Raw genomic sequence first — 22348 nt, 5'->3', positions numbered from 1 at the left:
GTAATCCCCTGAAGAGCAGCTGATTATCACATGTAATCCCCTGAAGAGCAGCTGATTATCACATGTAATCCCCTGAAGAGCAGCTGATTATCACATGTAATCCCCTGAGAAGGAGCTGATTATCACATGTAATCCCCTGAGGAGCAGCTGATTATCACATGTAATCCCCTGAAGAGCAGCTGATTATCACATGTAATCCCCTGAGGAGCAGCTGATTATCACATGTAATCCCCTGAAGAGCAGCTGATTATCACATGTAATCCCCTGAGGAGCAGCTGATTATCACATGTAATCCCCTGAGGAGGAGCTGATTATCACATGTAATCCCCTGAGGAGCAGCTGATCATCACATGTAATCCCCTGAGGAGCAGCTGATTATCACATGTAATCCCCTGAGGAGCAGCTGATTATCACATGTAATCCCCTGAGGAGGAGCTGATTATCACATGTAATCCCCTGAGGAGCAGCTGATTATCACATGTAATCCCCTGAGGAGGAGCTGATTATCACATGTAATCCCCTGAGGAGCAGCTGATTATCACATGTAATCCCCTGAGGAGGAGCTGATTATCACATGTAATCCCCTGAGGAGCAGCTGATTATCACATGTATTCCCCTGAGGAGCAGCTGATTATCACATGTAATCCCCTGAGGAGCAGCTGATTATCACATGTAATCCCCTGAGGAGCAGCTGATTATCACACGTAATCCCCTGAGGAGCAGCTGATTATCACATGTAATCCCCTGAAGAGCAGCTGTTATCACATGTAATCCCCTGAGGAGCAGCTGATTATCACATGTAATCCCCTGAGGAGCAGCTGTTATCACATGTAATCCCCTGAGGAGCAGCTGATTATCACACGTAATCCCCTGAGGAGGAGCTGATCATCACATGTAATCCCCTGAGGAGCAGCTGTTATCACATGTAATCCCCTGAGGAGGAGCTGATCATCACATGTAATCCCCTGAAGAGCAGCTGATTATCACATGTAATCCCCTGAAGAGCAGCTGATTATCACATGTAATCCCCTGAGGAGCAGCTGATTATCACATGTAATCCCCTGAGGAGGAGCTTATTATCACATGTAATCCCCTGAGGAGGAGCTGATTATCACATGTAATCCCTTGAGGAGCAGCTGATTATCACATGTAATCCCCTGAGGAGCAGCTGTTATCACATGTAATCCCCTGAGGAGCAGCTGATTATCACATGTAATCCCCTGAAGAGCAGCTGATTATCACATGTAATCCCCTGAAGAGCAGCTGATTATCACATGTAATCCCCTGAAGAGCAGCTGATTATCACATGTAATCCCCTGAGAAGGAGCTGATTATCACATGTAATCCCCTGAGGAGCAGCTGATTATCACATGTAATCCCCTGAAGAGCAGCTGATCATCACATGTAATCCCCTGAGGAGCAGCTGTTATCACATGTAATCCCCTGTAGAGCAGCTGTTATCACATGTAATCCCCTGAGGAGCAGCTGTTATCACATGTAATCCCCTGTAGAGCAGCTGTTATCACATGTAATCCCCTGTAGAGCGACCAGTCGTAACATGCAATCCCCAGAGAGTGACTGTGTCGGAGGCATAATCTCCAGAGGGTATGTGTGTACCGCATGTAATCCCCAGAGAGTGACTGTGTCGGAGGCATAATCTCCAGAGGGTATGTGTGTACCGCATGTAATCCCCAGAGAGTGACTGTGTCGGAGGCATAATCTCCAGAGGGTATGTGTGTATCGCATGTAATCCCCAGAGAGTGACTGTGTCGGAGGCATAATTTCCAGAGGGTATGTGTGTACCGCATGTAATCCCCAGAGAGTGACTGTGTCGGAGGCATAATCTCCAGAGGGTATGTGTGTATCGCATGTAATCCCCAGAGAGTGACTGTGTCGGAGGCATAATCTCCAGAGGGTATGTGTGTACCGCATGTAATCCCCAGAGAGTGACTGTGTCGGAGGCATAATCTCCAGAGGGTGTGTGTACCGCATGTAATCCCCAGAGAGTGACTGTGTCGAAGGCATAATCTCCAGAGGGTATGTGTGTATCGCATGTAATCCCTAGAGAGTGACTGTGTCGGAGGCATAATCTCCAGAGGGTATGTGTGTATCGCATGTAATCCCCAGAGAGTGACTGTGTCGGAGGCATAATCTCCAGAGGGTATGTGTGTACCGCATGTAATCCCCAGTGAGTGACTGTGTCGGAGGCATAATCTCCAGAGGGTATGTGTGTACCGCATGTAATCCCCAGTGACTGTGTCGGAGGCATAATCTCCAGAGGGTATGTGTGTATCGCATGTAATCCCCAGAGAGTGACTGTGTCGGAGGCATAATCTCCAGAGGGTATGTGTGTATCGCATGTAATCCCCAGAGAGTGACTGTGTCGGAGGCATAATCTCCAGAGGGTGTGTGTACCGCATGTAATCCCCAGAGAGTGACTGTGTCGGAGGCATAATCTCCAGAGGGTATGTGTGTATCGCATGTAATCCCCAGAGAGTGACTGTGTCGGAGGCATAATCTCCAGAGGGTATGTGTGTACCGCATGTAATCCCCAGAGAGTGACTGTGTCGGAGGCATAATCTCCAGAGGGTATGTGTGTATCGCATGTAATCCCCAGAGAGTGACTGTGTCGGAGGCATAATTTCCAGAGGGTATGTGTGTACCGCATGTAATCCCCAGAGAGTGACTGTGTCGGAGGCATAATCTCCAGAGGGTATGTGTGTATCGCATGTAATCCCCAGAGAGTGACTGTGTCGGAGGCATAATCTCCAGAGGGTATGTGTGTACCGCATGTAATCCCCAGAGAGTGACTGTGTCGGAGGCATAATCTCCAGAGGGTGTGTGTACCGCATGTAATCCCCAGAGAGTGACTGTGTCGAAGGCATAATCTCCAGAGGGTATGTGTGTATCGCATGTAATCCCTAGAGAGTGACTGTGTCGGAGGCATAATCTCCAGAGGGTATGTGTGTATCGCATGTAATCCCCAGAGAGTGACTGTGTCGGAGGCATAATCTCCAGAGGGTATGTGTGTACCGCATGTAATCCCCAGTGAGTGACTGTGTCGGAGGCATAATCTCCAGAGGGTATGTGTGTACCGCATGTAATCCCCAGTGACTGTGTCGGAGGCATAATCTCCAGAGGGTATGTGTGTATCGCATGTAATCCCCAGAGAGTGACTGTGTCGGAGGCATAATCTCCAGAGGGTATGTGTGTATCGCATGTAATCCCCAGAGAGTGACTGTGTCGGAGGCATAATCTCCAGAGGGTGTGTGTACCGCATGTAATCCCCAGAGAGTGACTGTGTCGGAGGCATAATCTCCAGAGGGTATGTGTGTATCGCATGTAATCCCCAGAGAGTGACTGTGTCGGAGGCATAATCTCCAGAGGGTATGTGTGTACCGCATGTAATCCCCAGAGAGTGACTGTGTCGGAGGCATAATCTCCAGAGGGTATGTGTGTATCGCATGTAATCCCCAGAGAGTGACTGTGTCGGAGGCATAATCTCCAGAGGGTATGTGTGTACCGCATGTAATCCCCAGAGAGTGACTGTGTCGGAGGCATAATCTCCAGAGGGTATGTGTGTATCGCATGTAATCCCCAGAGAGTGACTGTGTCGGAGGCATAATCTCCAGAGGGTATGTGTGTACCGCATGTAATCCCCAGAGAGTGACTGTGTCGGAGGCATAATCTCCAGAGGGTATGTGTGTATCGCATGTAATCCCTAGAGAGTGACTGTGTCGGAGGCATAATCTCCAGAGGGTATGTGTGTATCGCATGTAATCCCCAGAGAGTGACTGTGTCGGAGGCATAATCTCCAGAGGGTATGTGTGTACCGCATGTAATCCCCAGAGAGTGACTGTGTCGGAGGCATAATCTCCAGAGGGTATGTGTGTACCGCATGTAATCCCCAGAGAGTGACTGTGTCGGAGGCATACTCTCCAGAGGGTATGTGTGTACCGCATGTAATCCCCAGAGAGTGACTGTGTCGGAGGCATAATCTCCAGAGGGTATGTGTGTATCGCATGTAATCCCCAGAGAGTGACTGTGTCGGAGGCATAATCTCCAGAGGGTATGTGTGTACCGCATGTAATCCCCAGAGTGTGACTGTGTCGGAGGCATAATCTCCAGAGGGTATGTGTGTACCGCATGTAATCCCCAGAGAGTGACTGTGTCGGAGGCATAATCTCCAGAGGGTATGTGTGTATCGCATGTAATCCCTAGAGAGTGACTGTGTCGGAGGCATAATCTCCAGAGGGTATGTGTGTATCGCATGTAATCCCCAGAGAGTGACTGTGTCGGAGGCATAATCTCCAGAGGGTATGTGTGTACCGCATGTAATCCTCAGAGAGTGACTGTGTCGGAGGCATAATCTCCAGAGGGTATGTGTGTACCGCATGTAATCCCCAGAGAGTGACTGTGTCGGAGGCATACTCTCCAGAGGGTATGTGTGTACCGCATGTAATCCCCAGAGAGTGACTGTGTCGGAGGCATAATCTCCAGAGGGTATGTGTGTATCGCATGTAATCCCCAGAGAGTGACTGTGTCGGAGGCATAATCTCCAGAGGGTATGTGTGTACCGCATGTAATCCCCAGAGTGTGACTGTGTCGGAGTCATAATCTCCAGAGGGTATGTGTGTACCGCATGTAATCCCCAGAGAGTGACTGTGTCGGAGGCATAATCTCCAGAGGGTATGTGTGTACCGCATGTAATCCCCAGAGAGTGACTGTGTCGGAGGCATAATCTCCAGAGGGTATGTGTGTATCGCATGTAATCCCCAGTGACTGTGTCGGAGGCATAATCTGCAGAGGGTATGTGTGTATCGCATGTAATCCCCAGAGAGTGACTGTGTCGGAGGCATAATCTGCAGAGGGTATGTGTGTATCGCATGTAATCCCCAGAGAGTGACTGTGTCGGAGGCATACTCTCCAGAGGGTATGTGTGTACCGCATGTAATCCCCAGAGAGTGACTGTGTCGGAGGCATAATCTGCAGAGGGTATGTGTGTACCGCATGTAATCCCCAGAGAGTGACTGTGTCGGAGGCATAATCTGCAGAGGGTATGTGTGTACCGCATGTAATCCCCAGAGAGTGTTGAGCAATGTCAGAGATGGTACACGTCATCCCCGTCTCTGGTCTGTAGAGGACAGGCCCCTTCCTATAGAGTCAGTGTAACTGGTGAGCTGCGGCCTTCTGGTGTGGACAGGTAATGAAAGCTGCTAGATCTGCTGGGACAAGGTCTGGGGTTATCCATGACCCCTCATTTCCTGGGACCCCGAGTTATAAAGAGTTAACAGATCTCTGTGATCAGACAGAATATAGTGAGGCGCGTGCACAGGATAATTAATAGGTTTATCCCAATCAGCCCGTAATCCAATTACAACACGGAATATTCCAGTCTAGGCCGTCCTGGACACACGAGTCCGGGGCGCAGCTGATAAAAACCCGGAAGAAAGGGGCGAGTGCGTGCGGATGGGAGCCATGACCCGTTCTCCTGGTCTGAGGGGACACCAGAGACTTTACACGGGGGAGTTTGGGGATTTCTGTTATTTCAGAGCTGCTGATTTCTGGCTCGTTTTTAGCTTTTATACGTTTTATTGCTATTTTTATATTAAAGCTTAAAACTCGAATGACTTTGCTCCTCGTCTGCTGTAAAGAGTCCATAGCCTTACAGAGCCTGGGATCCAGGAGGATATTTCAGGGGCCCCATGTGTTTGATGAGTGCTGGCAGCGTGTTGTGTAGTTGAGTGGACGGCGTCCGGGAATGTGGACGGCGTCGGGGCATGGTAGCAGTGTTGGGGCGAGTGGACGGCGTCTGGGCGAGTGGACAGCTTCGGGGCATGTTAGCGGTGTTGGGGCGAGTGGACGGCGTCTGGGCGTGTGGACGGCGTCAGGGAGAGTGGTCGGAGTCGAGTGGACGGCGTCGGGGCATGTTAGCGGTGTTGGGGAGAGTGGATAGCGTCGGGGTGAGTGGGCAGCGTCGGGGCGTGTGGACGGCGTCTGAGCGAGTGGACGGCATCAGGGCATGTTAGCGGTCTTGGGGCGAGTGGACGGCGTCAAGGCGTGTGGATGGCCTCGGGGAGAGTGGACGGCGTTGGGGCATGTTAGCAACGTCGGGGCGAGTGGACGGCATCTGGGCGTGTAGCCGGTGTCGGGTCAGGTGGGGGTGCTGGGTTGTGTGGACGGCGTCGGGTCGTGTGGGGGGTGCTGGGTTGTGTGGACGGCGTCGGGTCGTGTGGGGGGTGCTGGGTTGTGTGGGCGGCGTCGGGTCGTGTGGGGGGTGCTGGGTTGTGTGGACGGTGTCGGGGAGAGTGGACGGCGTCGGGTCGTGTGGGGGGTGCTGGGTTGTGTGGACGGCGTCGGGTCGTGTAGGGGGTGCTGGGTTGTGTGGACGGTGTCGGGGAGAGTGGACGGCGTCGGGTCGTGTGGGGGGTGCTGGGTTGTGTGGGCGGCATCGGGGCGTGATTTATCCTCACTTTATAGCTTAGAAAAGTGTTTGAATGTGAGGAAATAATTTAACCCTTGCAGGCTCAGCCCACATCACTTGCGGAGGAGTGTGTATGTGACAATCCCATGCCATCCCCAGACCGCGGCTAGGTCACATGTAATCCCCGGAGAGCGGCCCGTTCAGGCTGAATGTGTCAGGACTGGGCTATGGGCCGGGCTCCTCTCTGAGTGCTGAGCGCTGGTGACGCCATATCTGTAGCATCCTCCCATTGTCTATATTGTCCCAGTTGTGGCTCAGGCTCCCAGGCGGTACCAGACATCTTCTTGTAGCCGGACGGTGCTCAGCGGGAGACTCAGCTGTCCGAGGGACATTCCTCTACTCTGCACCTGGATCCTCAGGAAGTAACCCTCCAACTGCGGAACCGAGAACTGGACCTGCAGCGGAGGAAGGGCGGCGTCATTCCACAAGTCACGCAGAACCACAGGAGGAAACGCAGAGCGGCCAGTGGTGTGCCCCCCTCTAGTGCTGTGGTGGCCAGTGGTGTGTCCCCCCCCTAGTGCTGTGGTGGCCAGTGGTGTGACCCCCCTTTTAGTCCTGTGGCAGTCAGTGGCGTGCCCGCCTTCTCTGGTCATGTCGTGGCCAGTGGTGTGCCCGCCCTCTCTGGTCATGTCGTGGCCAGTGGTGTGCCCGCCCTCTCTGGTCATGTCGTGGCCAGTGGTGTGCCCACCTCTGGTCATGTGGTGGCCATTGGTGTGCCCGCCCTCTCTGGTCATGCGGTGGCCAGTGGTGTGCCCCCCCTCTCTGGTCATGCGGTGGCCAGTGGTGTGCCCCCCCTCTCTGGTCATGTGGTGGCCAATGGTGCCCCCCCTCTCTGGTCATGTGGTGGCGAGTGGTGTGCCCGCCCTCTCTGGTCATGCGGTGACCAGTGGTGTGCCCGCCCTCTCTGGTCATGTGGTGGCCAATGGTGCCCCCCCTCTGGTCATGTGATGGTACGTACCAGCTGGTTAAAGATGGGGGCGCATGTCCTTGCCTGGGACTTGAATTTGTGAGTGGATACTTGGCACGTTGTGGTATGTAGGGAGATGAGGACGCTGGAGCTGGGCTCTGACCCGTCCGGCAGGTACTGAAAGCACAAAATCCACATTAATGCGCAAATCACATGTAATAAAGAGGGGGAGTGGGGCAATGAAGCTGCAGGAGGAAATGAAAATGGAGGACTCCAAAGACATTACAAAATGACTTACAATATTCCTCAGGTGTTTCAGCAGAATGCTGAGCTGGGGGGCCGAGAACGAAACATGGAGCTGAACGCTCCGCTCAGGGTCTATTGAAAGAGGAAACAGTCAGCAATGACGACATATCTGTATAGCAATAGTACTCCAACAGAGAGGACTCTTACTTGTTGTGCCCATCGGCTCAGTGCCACCAAGCACTCCGAGCTCACTGAGGATCCGCTCGCCCTAAGGAAACACAACAACCACTCAGAATCCGGGACAACAGGACCTGACCTATGACCTGCCGGGCGATCACATGATGTACGAGGTGCCGGGTGATCACATGATGTATGAAGTGCTGGGAGATCACATGATGTACGAGGTGCCGGGCGATCACATGATGTATGAAGTGCTGGGAGATCACATGATGTATGAAGTGCTGGGAGATCACATGATGTATGACCACTCAGGCGATCACATAATGTATGAGCCACCGGATGATCACATGACCTATGACCTGCAAGGGTGATCACATGATGTATGAGGTGTGGGCAATCACATGATGTATGAGGTGTGGGCAATCACATGATGTATGAGGTGTGGGCAATCACATGATGTATGACCAGTCAGGCGATCACATGATGTATGACCAGTCAGGCGATCACATGATGTATGACCAGTCAGGCGATCACATGATGTATGACCAGTCAGGCGATCACATGATGTATGAGGCGCTGGGAGATCACATGATGTATGAAGTGCTGGGAGATCACATGATGTATGAAGTGCTGGGAGATCACATGATGTATGAAGTGCTGGGAGATCACATGATGTATGACCAGTCAGGCGATCACATGATGTATGAGGTGTGGGCGATCACATGATGTATGACCAGTCAGGCGATCACATGATGTATGAGGTGTGGGCAATCACATGATGTATGACCAGTCAGGCGATCAGATGATGTATGACCCTGCGAGCGATCAGATGGTATTATGTAATGACCTGTGACCTCATGGAGTGGAGAGGATCCGCTGGTCCTGAAGGAAGAGAAGTGAAGACTGCGATGGTGACGTCTGCGGAGCAGAGAGGAGACTCCCAATGTATCAGTCACATCTGTGCAGTCAGTGGCACCCGGTGCCACGTATGAGCTATTTCTGAATCAATGGAGCTGTCGTGTCACTGAGGCTTCGCCCCTCACGTGGCATCTCACCATCGAGTACCGGCCACTGCTTGAATACAGCGGCCCAACAGCGGTGGTGTTTCTGGAAGAGTATTACAGCGGCCCGGCAGCGGTGGCGTTTCTGGATGGGTATTACAGCGGCCCGGCAGCGGTGGCGTTTCTGGATGGGTATTACAGCGGCCCGGCAGCGGTGGTGTTTCTGGATGAGTATTACAGCGGCCCGGCAGCGGTGGCGTTTCTGGATGGGTATTACAGCGGCCCGGCAGCGGTGGCGTTTCTGGATGGGTATTACAGCGGCCCGGCAGCGGTGGCGTTTCTGGATGGGTATTACAGCGGCCCGGCAGCGGTGGTGTTTCTGGATGGGTATTACAGCGGCCCGGCAGCGGTGGTGTTTCTGGATGGGTATTACAGCGGCCCGGCAGCGGTGGCGTTTCTGGATGGGTATTACAGCGGCCCGGCAGCGGTGGCGTTTCTGGATGGGTATTACAGCGGCCCGGCAGCGGTGGCGTTTCTGGATGGGTATTACAGCGGCCCGGCAGCGGTGGCGTTTCTGGATGGGTATTACAGCGGCCCGGCAGCGGTGGCGTTTCTGGATGGGTATTACAGCGGCCCGGCAGCGGTGGCGTTTCTGGATGGGTATTACAGCGGCCCGGCAGCGGTGGCGTTTCTGGATGGGTATTACAGCGGCCCGGCAGCGGTGGCGTTTCTGGATGGGTATTACAGCGGCCCGGCAGCGGTGGCGTTTCTGGATGGGTATTACAGAGGCCCGGCAGCGGTGGCGTTTCTGGATGGGTATTACAGCGGCCCGGCAGCGGTGGCGTTTCTGGATGGGTATTACAGAGGCCCGGCAGCGGTGGCGTTTCTGGATGGGTATTACAGCGGCCCGGCAGCGGTGGTGTTTCTGGATGGGTATTACAGCGGCCCGGCAGCGGTGGTGTTTCTGGATGGGTATTACAGCGGCCCGGCAGCGGTGGCGTTTCTGGATGGGTATTACAGCGGCCCGGCAGCGGTGGCGTTTCTGGATGGGTATTACAGCGGCCCGGCAGTGGTGGCGTTTCTGGATGGGTATTACAGCGGCCCGGCAGCGGTGGTGTTTCTGGATGGGTATTACAGCGGCCCGGCAGCGGTGGCGTTTCTGGATGGGTATTACAGCGGCCCGGCAGCGGTGGCGTTTCTGGATGGGTATTACAGAGGCCCGGCAGCGGTGGTGTAGGATGCATGTCTCACTCCGCCACCAACACGTCCCTTGTAGTGCCATCAATAATGCTTCTCTAGATTTGCCTTTGACAACGCTTCCCTCAATTTAACACCGATGACGCTTCTCTCACTGCGCCACTGACAACCCTTCCCTTATTTTGCCACCAACAACGCTTCTCTTGCTCTGCCATTGATGGCTCTTCCCTCGGTCCGTCACTGATGATGCTTCCCTCACTTTGCCACCGATGACGTTTCCCTCGCTCAATCACTGACGATGTTTCCCTCTGCCAATGACTACGCTTTCCTCGCTCCGTCACCAACAATGCTTCCCTTGCTCAGCGACTGACGATGCTCTCTCACTCTGCCACCAATAATGATTTCCTCGCTCCACCACCGACAATGCTTCCTTTGCTCCGCCATTGATGACGCTTCCCTTGTTCCACCACTGATGATGCTTCCCTCACTTTGCCACTGATAGTGGCCGAGTGGGGGAAGAGCTATCGGTGGCGAAGCGAGGGAAGCGTCATCAGTGGCGGAGTGAGGGAAACATCGTTAGTGGCCGAGTGGGGGAAGAGCTAACGATGTTTCCCTCACTCCGCCACTGATGACGCTTCCCTCGCTTCGCCACCGATATCTCTTCCCTCACTCCGCCGCGACGAGACTTTCCTAGATCCACCACTGACGATGCTTCCTTCACTCTGCCACAGACAACACTTGTCTAGCTCCACCACTGATGATGCTTCCCTTACTCTGCCACCAATGACTCTTCCCTCATTCCGCCACCGATGAAGCTTCCCTCTCTCCACCACTAACAATGTTCCCTCACTCTGCCACCTCTGGCTCTTCCCTTACTTTGCCACCTCTGGCTCTTCCCTCACTCTGCCACTGACTAAGCTTCCCTCACTCTGCCACCGATGGCTCTTCCCTCACTCTGCCACCAGCAATGCATCCCTCACTCTGCCACTGACAAAGCTTCCCTCGCTCCACCATTAACAATGCTTCCCTCACTCTGCCACCGATGGCTCTTCCCTCGCTCTGCCACCGGCGATGCTTCCCTCGCTCTGCCACCGATGGCTTCTCCCTCACTCTGCCACCGATGGCTTCTCCCTCACTCTGCCACCGATGGCTTCTCCCTCACTCTGCCACCGATGGCTTCTCCCTCACTCTGCCACCGATGGCTTCTCCCTCACTCTGCCACCGATGGCTTCTCCCTCACTCTGCCACCGATGGCTTCTCCCTCACTCTGCCACCGATGGCTTCTCCCTCACTCTGCCACCGATGGCTTCTCCCTCACTCTGCCACCGATGGCTGATTCATCACTCTGCCACCGGCGATGCTTCCCTCACTCCACCACTGACGATGCTTCCCTTACTCCGCCACAGATGACCGCTGATGAAGCTTCACTAGATCCGCCACCTATGTCTCTTTTCCCTAGATCCGCCACTGATGGCTTTTCCCTCACTCTGCCACCGATGGCTATTTCATCACTCTGCCACCGTCGATGCTTCCCTCACTCCACCACTGACGAAGCTTCCCTCGCTCCACCACTAACAATGCTTCCCTCACTCTGCCACCGATGGCTCTTTCCTCACTCCGCCACAGATAACCACTAATGAAGCTTCACTAGATCTGCCACAGATGACTCTTCCTTAGATCCGCCTCCTATGTCTCTTCCGTAGATCCACCACCGATGGGTATTCCCTCACTCTGCCACTGATGACTCTTCCCTAGATCCACCACCGATGGGTGTTCCCTCACTCTGCCACCAGTGATGCTTCCCTCACTCCACTACCACTAATGGAGGAATGGCGCAATGACCACGTTCTTGGCTGTCACAACGTTCTCATGGGGCTCATCACTTGGGAGCTGGGGTCCATCTGCAGAGCACGCACCGCCTTGTGCACTTTCTTCACGCTCTTTGCCGCTGCTCTCCGGATGAATTTGCCGAGTGACGGGGTCACAGCTTCACTCTTTCTGCTCAGATCGGACGGCGTCATGTTGGCGAATGCATGGATCAGGAAGTTCAGCTTCACTGATGGACTCTCCAGACTTTCTTTGATTTTGCTGCAGACGGAAGCACAAGTCCATCAGGTCCGGGCAATATGGTACACTGCGGGCTGGAATGGCCGCCATATTGCTCTCGCTCGCCATTACCTGGTGAAATAATGGGCAGCCGCCAGGTCAGAGTCCTGCGGACGCAACTTCTCATGGACGTACTTCAGATCCTCCACTGTGCACAGCTCTGGGAGGCCAGCCTGCAGCATCTGCGAGAAAACGGAGGTCCTGACAACCACTGTCAAGCCACGTCACAGCAATGACAGAGTTGTCAGATATGGCTCACCAGCTCCAGGAGGGTGAGGATCAGGCGGCTGTGTCTCCGGACCATGTTGTAGGCGCAGCAGCAGAGCTCCACAAAGTCCTGGGCGCGCTGCGGGCACCGACCTTCCTGCGTGATGAAGGATCCCATCTCAGTGGTGAATATGAATGGTGCCCGGTCCCTGGAGGCCGCCAGTCATAGCAGCAGGGGATTGTGGGTAATGAACACAGCTCATTAGCATAAATTACAAATACATAATGAGAGAAATAAACCAGCAACAAAGCACAAGGAGCAGTCAACAGCAGAACCTGTCCCAAAGCAAGCTGCGCCCAGCAGCAGAACAGAGGAATAATCAGCAGCAGCACAGAGGAATAATCAGCCACGCCCAGCAGCAGCACAGAGGAATAATCAGCCACGCCCAGCAGCAGCACAGAGTAATAATCAGCCGTGCTCAGCAGCAGAACAAAGGAATAATCATCAGCAGCACAGAGGAATAATCAGCCGTGCTCAGCAGCAGAACAAAGGAATAATCAGCCGTCCCCAGCAGCAGCACAGAGGAATAATCAGCCGCGCCCAGCAGCAGCACAGAGGAATAATCAGCCACCCCCAGCAGCAGCACAGAGGAATAATCAGCCGTCCCCAGCAGCAGAACAAAGGAATAATCAGCAGCAGCACAGAGGAATAATCAGCCGTGCTCAGCAGCAGAACAAAGGAATAATCAGCCGCGCCCAGCAGCAGAACAGAGGAATAATCATCCGCGCCCAGCAGCAGCACAGAGGAATAATCAGCCGCGCCCAGCAGCAGCACAGAGGAATAATCAGCCTCGCCCAGCAGCACAGAGGAATAATCAGCCTCCCCCAGCAGCACAAAGGAATAATCAGCCGTCCCCAGCAGCAGCACAGAGGAATAACCAGCAGCAGAACAGAGGAATAATCAGCCGCGCCCAGCAGCAGCAGAACAGAGGAATAATCAGCCGCCCCCAGCAGCAGCACAGAGGAATAATCAGCCATGCTCAGCAGCAGAACAAAGGAATAATCAGCCGTCCCCAGCAGCAGAACAAAGGAATAATCAGCCGCACCCAGCAGCAGAACAGAGGAATAATCAGCCGCGCCCAGCAGCAGCACAGAGGAATAATCAGCCTCGCCCAGCAGCACAGAGGAATAATCAGCCTCCCCCAGCAGCACAAAGGAATAATCAGCCGTCCCCAGCAGCAGCACAGAGGAATAACCAGCAGCAGAACAGAGGAATAATCAGCCGCGCCCAGCAGCAGCAGAACAGAGGAATAATCAGCCGCCCCCAGCAGCAGCACAGAGGAATAATCAGCCGCGCCCAGCAGCAGCACAGAGGAATAATCAGCCGCGCCCAGCAGCAGTACAGAGGAATAATCAGCCGCGCCCAGCAGCAGCACAGAGGAATAATCAGCCGCCCCCAGCAGCAGCACAGAGGAATAATCAACCGCCCCCAGCAGCAGCACAGAGGAATAATCAGCCGCCCCCAGCAGCAGCAGCACAGAGGAATAATCAGCCGCGCCCAGCAGCAGCACAGAGGAATAATCAGCCACCCCCAGCAGCAGCACAGAGGAATACCCAGCAGCAGAACAGAGGAATAATCAGCCGCGCCCAGCAGCAGCACAGAGGAATAATCAGCCGCGCCCAGCAGCAGCACAGAGGAATAATCAGCCGCGCCCAGCAGCACAGAGGAATAATCAGCCACCCCCAGCAGCAGCACAGAGGAATAACCAGAAGCAGCACAGAGGAATAATCAGCCGCGCCCAGCAGCAGCACAGAGGAATAATCAGCCGCGCCCAGCAGCAGCACAGAGGAATAATCAGCCGCCCCCAGCAGCAGCACAGAGGAATAATCAACCGCCCCCAGCAGCAGCACAGAGGAATAATCAGCCACCCCCAGCAGCAGTAGAACAGAGGAATAATCAGCCGCGCCCAGCAGCAGCACAGAGGAATAATCAGCCGCGCCCAGCAGCAGCACAGAGGAATAATCAGCCACCCCCAGCAGCAGCACAGAGGAATAATCAGCCGCCCCCAGCAGCAGCACAGAGGAATAATCAGCCGCCCCCAGCAGCAGCACAGAGGAATAATCAGCCGCCCCCAGCAGCAGCACAGAGGAATAATCAACCGCCCCCAGCAGCAGCAGCACAGAGGAATAATCAGCCGCCCCCAGCAGCAGCACAGAGGAATAATCAGCAGCAGCACAGAGGAATAATCAGCCGCCCCCAGCAGCAGCACAGAGGAATAATCAGCCGCCCCCAGCAGCAGCAGCACAGAGGAATAATCAGCCTCCCCCAGCAGCAGCAGCACAGAGGAATAATCAGCCGCCCCCAGCAGCAGCACAGAGGAATAAGCAGCCGCCCCCAGCAGCAGCAGCACAGAGGAATAAGCAGCCGCCCCCAGCAGCAGCAGCACAGAGGAAGAAGCAGCCACCCCCAGCAGCAGAACAGAGGAATAAGCAGCCGCCCCCAGCAGCAGCAGCACAGAGGAATAAGCAGCCGCCCCCAGCAGCAGCAGCACAGAGGAAGAAGCAGCCACCCCCAGCAGCAGAACAGAGGAATAAGTAGCCGCCCCCAGCAGCAGCAGCACAGAGGAATAATCAGCCGCCCCCAGCAGCACAGAGGAATAATCAGCCGCCCCCAGCAGCAGCAGCACAGAGGAATAAGCAGCCGCCCCCAGCAGCAGCAGCACAGAGGAAGAAGCAGCCACCCCCAGCAGCAGAACAGAGGAATAAGCAGCCGCCCCCAGCAGCAGAACAGAGGAATAAGTAGCCGCCCCCAGCAGCAGCAGCACAGAGGAATAATCAGCCGCCCCCAGCAGCACAGAGGAATAATCAGCCGCCCCCAGCAGCAGCAGCACAGAGGAATAAGTAGCCGCCCCCAGCAGCAGCACAGAGGAATAATCAGCCGCCCCCAGCAGCAGCACAGAGGAATAATCAGCCGCCCCCAGCAGCGGCACAGAGGAATAAATCAGCTGCCCCCAGCAGCAGCAGCACAGAGGAATAATCAGCTGCCCCCAGCAGCAGCACAGAGGAATAATCAGCCACCCCCAGCAGCGGCACAGAGGAATAAGCAGACCATATACATTTCATCATCATCAGATGCTCTGTCCCCCTGCTGCACAGTAGACTGCCTCTCTGGGCTTCATAGAATTGTATGATCTGCTGTACCATAGACTGTACTGTCTCCTCATGCTGCACAGCCTTGTTTTACCTTCTATACAGTAGACTACCTTTCCATGCTGCACATTTTGGTATGATTGGCTGTACAGTAGACTTCCTCTCTATACTGCCCCTTCTTGTATGGTCTGCTGTACAGTAGACTGCCTCTCTATGCTGTGCCTTCTTGTATGATCTGCTGTACAGTAGACTGCCTCTCTATGCTGCGCCTTCTTGTATGATCTGCTGTACAGTAGACTTCCTCTCTATGCTGTGCCTTCTTGTATGATCTGCTGTACAGTAGACTGCCTCTCTATGCTGCATCTTCTTGTATGATCTGCTGTACAGTAGACTGCCTCTCCATGCTGCCCCTTCTGGTATGATCTGCCGTACAGTAGACTTCCTCTCTATACTGCCCCTTCTTGTATGGTCTGCTGTACAGTAGACTGCCTCTCTATGCTGCGCCTTCTTGTATGGTCTGCTGTACAGTAGACTGCCTCTATGCTGCCCCTTCTTGTATGAGCTGCTGTACAGTAGACTGCCTTCACACTTCTGGGGGAGGTATTTTTTGCTCTTGGAGCCCCTGTGATGAGCCTTGTGCAGACTTTGCTCCTTTCAGAGCCGCACTACTTCTCTTCTCACCTTTTAATTTTTCCAAACATCTGTGCGTTGCCCAAAAACTTCCCAAAATCGATATGAAACATGTGTCCGGAGCTGGTGAGCATGATGTTGTCATTGTGTCGGTCACAGACGCCGAGGAGGAATGTGACAACGCACCAACCGGCACAGGAGCACAGGAAGTTGTCAGAAGCCTGAGGAGGAACCAGAAGAGCCTTACCAGAATGTCAGTAGGTACCATGTACAGGAACTTACTGTACCCGACTACTGGCTGTACAGAACTACCAACTGTATCCACCCACTGGCTGTACCCAACTACCAACTGTATCCACCCACCGGCTGTACCCAATTACCAACTGTATCCACTCACCGGCCTTACCCAACCACCAACTGTATCCACCCACCGGCTGTACCCAATTACCAGCTGTATCCACCCACCGGCTGTACCAAACTACCAACTGTATCCACCCACCGGCTGCACCCAATTATCAACTGTATCCACCCACCAGCTGTACCTAACCACCAACTGTATCCACCCACCGGCTGTACCCAATTACCAACTGTATCCACTCACCGGCTTTACCCAACCACCAACTGTATTCACCCACCGGCTGTACCCAACTACCAACTGTATCCACCCACCGGCTGTACCCAATTACCAACTGTATCCACCGACTGGCTCTACCGAACTACCAACTGTATCCACCCACCGGCTGTACCCAACTACCAACTGTATCCAACCACCATCTCTACCAAACTACCAATTGTATCTACCTGACAGCTCTACCCAACTACCAACTGTATCAATCCAACATCTTGACCCAACTACAAACTGTATCACTCCAATGGCTCTACCCAACTACCAACTGTATCCACCCACCAGCTTTACCCAACTACCAACTGTATCCACCCACTGGCTGTGCCCAACTACCAACTGTATCAATCCAACGGCTCTACCCAACTACCAACTGTATCAACCCAATGGCTCTACCCAACTACCTACTGTATCAATCCAACGGCTCTACCCAACTATTCAACTATATCCACCCACTGTCTGTACCCAGCCACCGGCTCTACCCAACTACTGTACCCAACTAGCAACTTATCCACTCACCAGCTGTAACCAACTGTATCCACCCACCGGTTTACCCGACTACCAATTGAATCCACCCACTGGCTCTACCCAACTACCAACTGTATCAATCCAACGGCTCTACCCAAGTGCCAACTGTATCCACCCACAAGTTGTGCAAAACTACCAACTGTATCCACCCTGTAGGAGAAGAAATCCTGGGGAGCGCTATAGGAGAAGAAATCCTGGAGATCTTTATAGGAGAAGAAATCCTGGAGAACGCTATAGGAGAAGAAATCCTGGAGAACTCTAAGAGAGGAAATCCTGGAGAGCACTGTAGAAGAAGAAATCCTGGAGAATGGATAAAAGAAGAAATCTTGGAGAATGGATAAAAGAAGAAATCCTGGAGAGCCCTATAAGACAAGAAATCCTGGAGAGCGATGTAGAAGGTGAAATCCTGGAGAGCACTATAGGAGAGGAAATCCTAGAGAGCGCTATAAGAGAAGAAATCCTGGAAAACGCTATAGGAAAAGAAATCCTGGAGAGCCCTATAAGACAAGAAATCCTGGAGAGCCCTATAAGACAAGAAATCCTGGAGAGCGATGTAGAAGGTGAAATCCTGGAGAGCACTATAGGAGAGGAAATCCTAGAGAGCGCTATAAGAGAAGAAATCCTGGAAAACGCTATAGGAGAAGAAATCCTGGAGAGCCCTATAAGACAAGAAATCCTGGAGAGCGATGTAGAAGGTGAAATCCTGGAGAGCACTATAGGAGAGGAAATCCTAGAGAGCGCTATAAAGGAAGAAATCCTGGAAAACGCTATAGGAGAAGAAATCCTGGAGAATGCTATGGAATAAATCCTGGAGAGCACTGTAGGAGAAGAAATCCATGAGAGTGCTGTAGCAGATGAAATCCTGGAAAGTGCCGTAAAAGAAGAAATCCTTGAAAGCGCTATAAGAGAAGAAATTTGCGAAACTACTATAGAAGAAATCCTGGAGAGTGCTATAGGAGAAAAAATCCTGGAGAACGCTATAGGAGAAGAAATCTTAGAGAGCTCTATGGGAGAAGAAATCCTGGAAAATGCTGTAGGAGAAGAAATCCTGGAGAGCGCTATAGAAGAAGAAATCCTGGAGAATGGATAAAAGAAGAAATCCTGGAGAACGCTATAAGAGAAGAAATCCTGGAGAACACTATAGGAGAAGAAATCCTGGAGAGCACTGTAGGAGATGAGAGCGTTGGTGGAGGAAAAATTCTCAAATATCAAAGAAAGCAGATCAGTGATACATCCACTTTTGGGTTGGCTGAAAGTGGAAACAGTGCCAAAACTCTTGAAGAAAAAGAGAACCGTGTTGAGGTGAGTGGCACCATTCTTATGGACAAGATTATGAACTCACCGGCTCTACTCAACTACCAATTGTATCTACCTAACAGCTCTAGCCAACTACCAGCTGTATCAATCCAACGGCTCTACCCAACTACCAACTGTATCCACCCACTGGCTCTACCCAACTACATCCACCCACTGGCTGTACCCAGCCACCGGCTCTAGACAACTACTTGCTATACCCAACTACCAACTGTATCCACCCACTGGCTCTACCCAACTATCAACTGTATCCACCCACCAGCTTTACCCAACTACCAACTGTATCCACCCACTGGCTGTGCCCATTTACCAACTGTATCAATCCAACGGCTCTACCCAACTACCAACTGTATCAACCCAATGGCTCTACCCAACCACCAACTGTATCAATCCAACGGCTCTACCCAACTATTCAACTATATCCACCCACTGTCTGTACCCAGCCACCGGCTCTACCCAACTACTGTACCCAACTAGCAACTTATCCACTCACCAGCTGTAACCAACTGTATCCACCCACCGGTTTACCCGACTACCAATTGTATCCACCCACTGGCTCTACCCAACTACCAACTGTATCAATCCAACGGCTCTACCCAACTGCCAACTGTATCCACCCACAAGTTGTGCAAAACTACCAACTGTATCCACCCTGTAGGAGAAGAAATCCTGGGGAGCGCTATAGGAGAAGAAATCCTGGAGAGCACTGTAGAAGAAGAAATCCTGGAGAATGGATAAAAGAAGAAATCCTGGAGAATGGATAAAAGAAGAAATCCTGGAGAGCCCTATAAGACAAGAAATCCTGGAGAGCGATGTAGAAGGTGAAATCCTGGAGAGCACTATAGGAGAGGAAATCCTAGAGAGCACTATAAGAGAAGAAATCCTGGAAAACGCTATAGGAGAAGAAATCCTGGAGAATGCTATGGAATAAATCCTGGAGAGCGCTGTAGGAGAAGAAATCCTGGAGAGTGCTATAGCAGATGAAATCCTGGAAAGTGCCGTAAAAGAAGAAATCCTTGAAAGCGCTATAAGAGAAGAAATTCGCGAAACTACTATAGGAGAAGAAATCCTGGAGAACGCTATAGGAGAAGAAATCTTAAAGAGCTCTATGGGAGAGGAAATCCTGGAAAATGCTATAGGAGAAGAAATCCTGGAGAACGCTATAGGAGAAGAAATCCTGGAGAACGCTGTAGGAGAAGAAATCCTGGAGAGCGCTATAGACGAAATCCTGGAGAGCGCTATAGAAGAAATCCTGGAGAACGCTATAAGAGAAGAAATCCTAGAGAGCGTTATAGGAGAAGAAATCTTAGAGAGCTCTATGGGAGAAATCCGCAAAACTACTATAGGAGAAGAAATCCTTGAGAGCGCTATAGAAGAAATCCTGGAGAGTGCTATAGCAGATGAAATCCTGGAGAGCGCCGTAGGAGAAGAAATCCTTGAAATAGCTATAAGAGAAGAAATCTGCGAAACTACCATAGGAATAGCACTGGAGAGTGCTATAGGAGAAGAAATCCTGGAGAACGCTATAGAAGAAGAAATCCTGGAGAACGCTATAGGAGAAGAAATCCTGGAGAATGCTATAGGAGAAGAAATCCTGGAGAATGCTATAGGAGAAGAAATCCTGGAGAATGCTATAGGAGAAGAAATCCTGGAGAATGCTATAGGAGAAGAAATCCTGGAGAATGCTATAGGAGAAGAAATCCTGGAGAATGCTATAGGAGAAGAAATCCTGGAGAATGCTATAGGAGACGAAATCCTGGAGAATGCTATAAGAGAAGAAATCCTGGAGAGCGCCGTAGAAGAAGATATCCTGGAGAGCGCTATAGAAGAAATCCTGGAGAGTGCTATAGAAGAAATCCTGGAGAGTGCTATAGAAGAAATCCTGGAGAGTGCTATAGAAGAAATCCTGGAGAGTGCTATAGAAGAAATCCTGGAGAGTGCTATAGAAGAAATCTTGGAGAGTGCTATAGCAGATGAAATCCTATAGAGCGCTATACAGTTAGGTCCAGAAATATTTGGACAGTGACACAAGTTTTGTTATTTTAGCTGTTTACAAAAACATGTTCAGAAATACAATTCTATATATAATATGGGCTGAAAGTGCACACTCCCAGCTGCAATATGAGAGTTTTCACATCCAAATCGGAGAAAGGGTTTAGGAATCATAGCTCTGTAATGCATAGCCTTCCCTTTTTTCAAGGGACCAAAAGTAATTGGACAAGGGACTCTAAGGGCTGCAATTAACTCTGAAGGCGTCTCCCTCGTTAACCTGTAATCAATGAAGTAGTTAAAAGGTCTGGGGTTGATTACAGGTGTGTGGTTTTGCATTTGGAAGCTGTTGCTGTGTCCAGACAACATGCGGTCTAAGGAACTCTCAATTGAGGTGAAGCAGAACATTCTGAGGCTGAAAAAAAAGAAAAAATCCATCAGAGAGATAGCAGACATGCTTGGAGTAGCAAAATCAACAGTCGGGTACATTCTGAGAAAAAAGGAATTGACTGGTGAGCTTGGGAACTCAAAAAGGCCTGGGCGTCCACGGATGACAACAGTGGAGGATGATCGCCGCATACTTTCTTTGGTGAAGAAGAACCCGTTCACAACATCAACTGAAGTCCAGAACACTCTCAGTGAAGTAGGTGTATCTGTCTCTAAGTCACCAGTAAAGAGAAGACTCCATGAAAGTAAATACAAAGGGTTCACATCTAGATGCAAACCATTCATCAATTCCACAAATAGACAGGCCAGAGTTACATTTGCTGAAAAACACCTCATGAAGCCAGCTCAGTTCTGGAAAAGTATTCTATGGACAGATGAGACAAAGATCAACCTGTACCAGAATGATGGGAAGAAAAAAGTGTGGAGAAGAAAGGGAATGGCACATGATCCAAGGCACACCACACCCTCTGTAAAACATGGTGGAGGCAACGTGATGGCATGGGCATGCATGGCTTTCAATGGCACTGGGTCACTTGTGTTTATTGATGACATAACAGCAGACAAGAGTAGCCGGATGAATTCTGAAGTGTACCGGGATATACTTTCAGCCCAGATTCAGCCAAATGCCGCAAAGTTGATCGGACGGCGCTTCATAGTACAGATGGACAATGACCCCAAGCATACAGCCAAAGCTACCCAGGAGTTCCTGAGTGCAAAAAAGTGGAACATTCTGCAATGGCCAAGTCAATCACCAGATCTTAACCCAATTGAGCATGCATTTCACTTGCTCAAATCCAGACTTAAGACGGAAAGACCCACAAACAAGCAAGACCTGAAGGCTGCGGCTGTAAAGGCCTGGCAAAGCATTAAGAAGGAGGAAACCCAGCGTTTGGTGATGTCCATGGGTTCCAGACTTAAGGCAGTGATTGCCTCCAAAGGATTCGCAACAAAATATTGAAAATAAAAATATTTTGTTTGGGTTTGGTTTATTTGTCCAATTACTTTTGACCTCCTAAAATGTGGAGTGTTTGTAAAGAAATGTGTACAATTCCTACAATTTCTATCAGATATTTTTGTTCAAACCTTCAAATTAAACGTTACAATCTGCACTTGAATTCTGTTGTAGAGATTTCATTTCAAATCCAATCGCCAAAATTGTGTCACTGTCCAAATATTTCTGGACCTAACTGTAAGAGAAGAAATCCGCGAAACTACTATAGGAATAGCACTGGAGAGTGCTATAGGAGAAGAAATCCTGGAGAACGCTATAGGAGAAGAAATCCTGGAGAACTCTATAGGAGAAGAAATCCTGGAGAGCGCTATAGGAGAAGAAATCCTGG

The 22348-nt window shown here is 51.6% G+C and overlaps 1 protein-coding gene across 1 annotated transcript in view; it reads right to left on the bottom strand.

The window, feature by feature from the left end:
- Nucleotides 1–5358: 5358 nt before the first annotated feature.
- Nucleotides 5359–22348, bottom strand: part of LOC142279929 (phosphatidylinositol 3-kinase C2 domain-containing subunit gamma-like) — a gene marked incomplete at its 5' end in the record, with an annotated part of 61564 nt that continues 44574 nt past the window's right edge. The window contains 8 exon segments of the mRNA XM_075332714.1: nucleotides 5359–6879; nucleotides 7443–7568; nucleotides 7690–7769; nucleotides 7845–7905; nucleotides 11932–12103; nucleotides 12194–12303; nucleotides 12381–12537; nucleotides 16160–16329. Of these exon segments, the coding sequence (XP_075188829.1) occupies nucleotides 6739–6879; nucleotides 7443–7568; nucleotides 7690–7769; nucleotides 7845–7905; nucleotides 11932–12103; nucleotides 12194–12303; nucleotides 12381–12537; nucleotides 16160–16329 (1017 nt within the window).

This window comes from Anomaloglossus baeobatrachus, unplaced genomic scaffold (genome assembly GCF_048569485.1).
Source record: "Anomaloglossus baeobatrachus isolate aAnoBae1 unplaced genomic scaffold, aAnoBae1.hap1 Scaffold_444, whole genome shotgun sequence".
Classification (NCBI taxonomy): Eukaryota; Metazoa; Chordata; class Amphibia; order Anura; family Aromobatidae; genus Anomaloglossus; species Anomaloglossus baeobatrachus.
The sequence above is the reverse complement of the archived record's forward strand: the minus strand, read 5'-3'. Positions and strand labels throughout refer to the sequence as shown.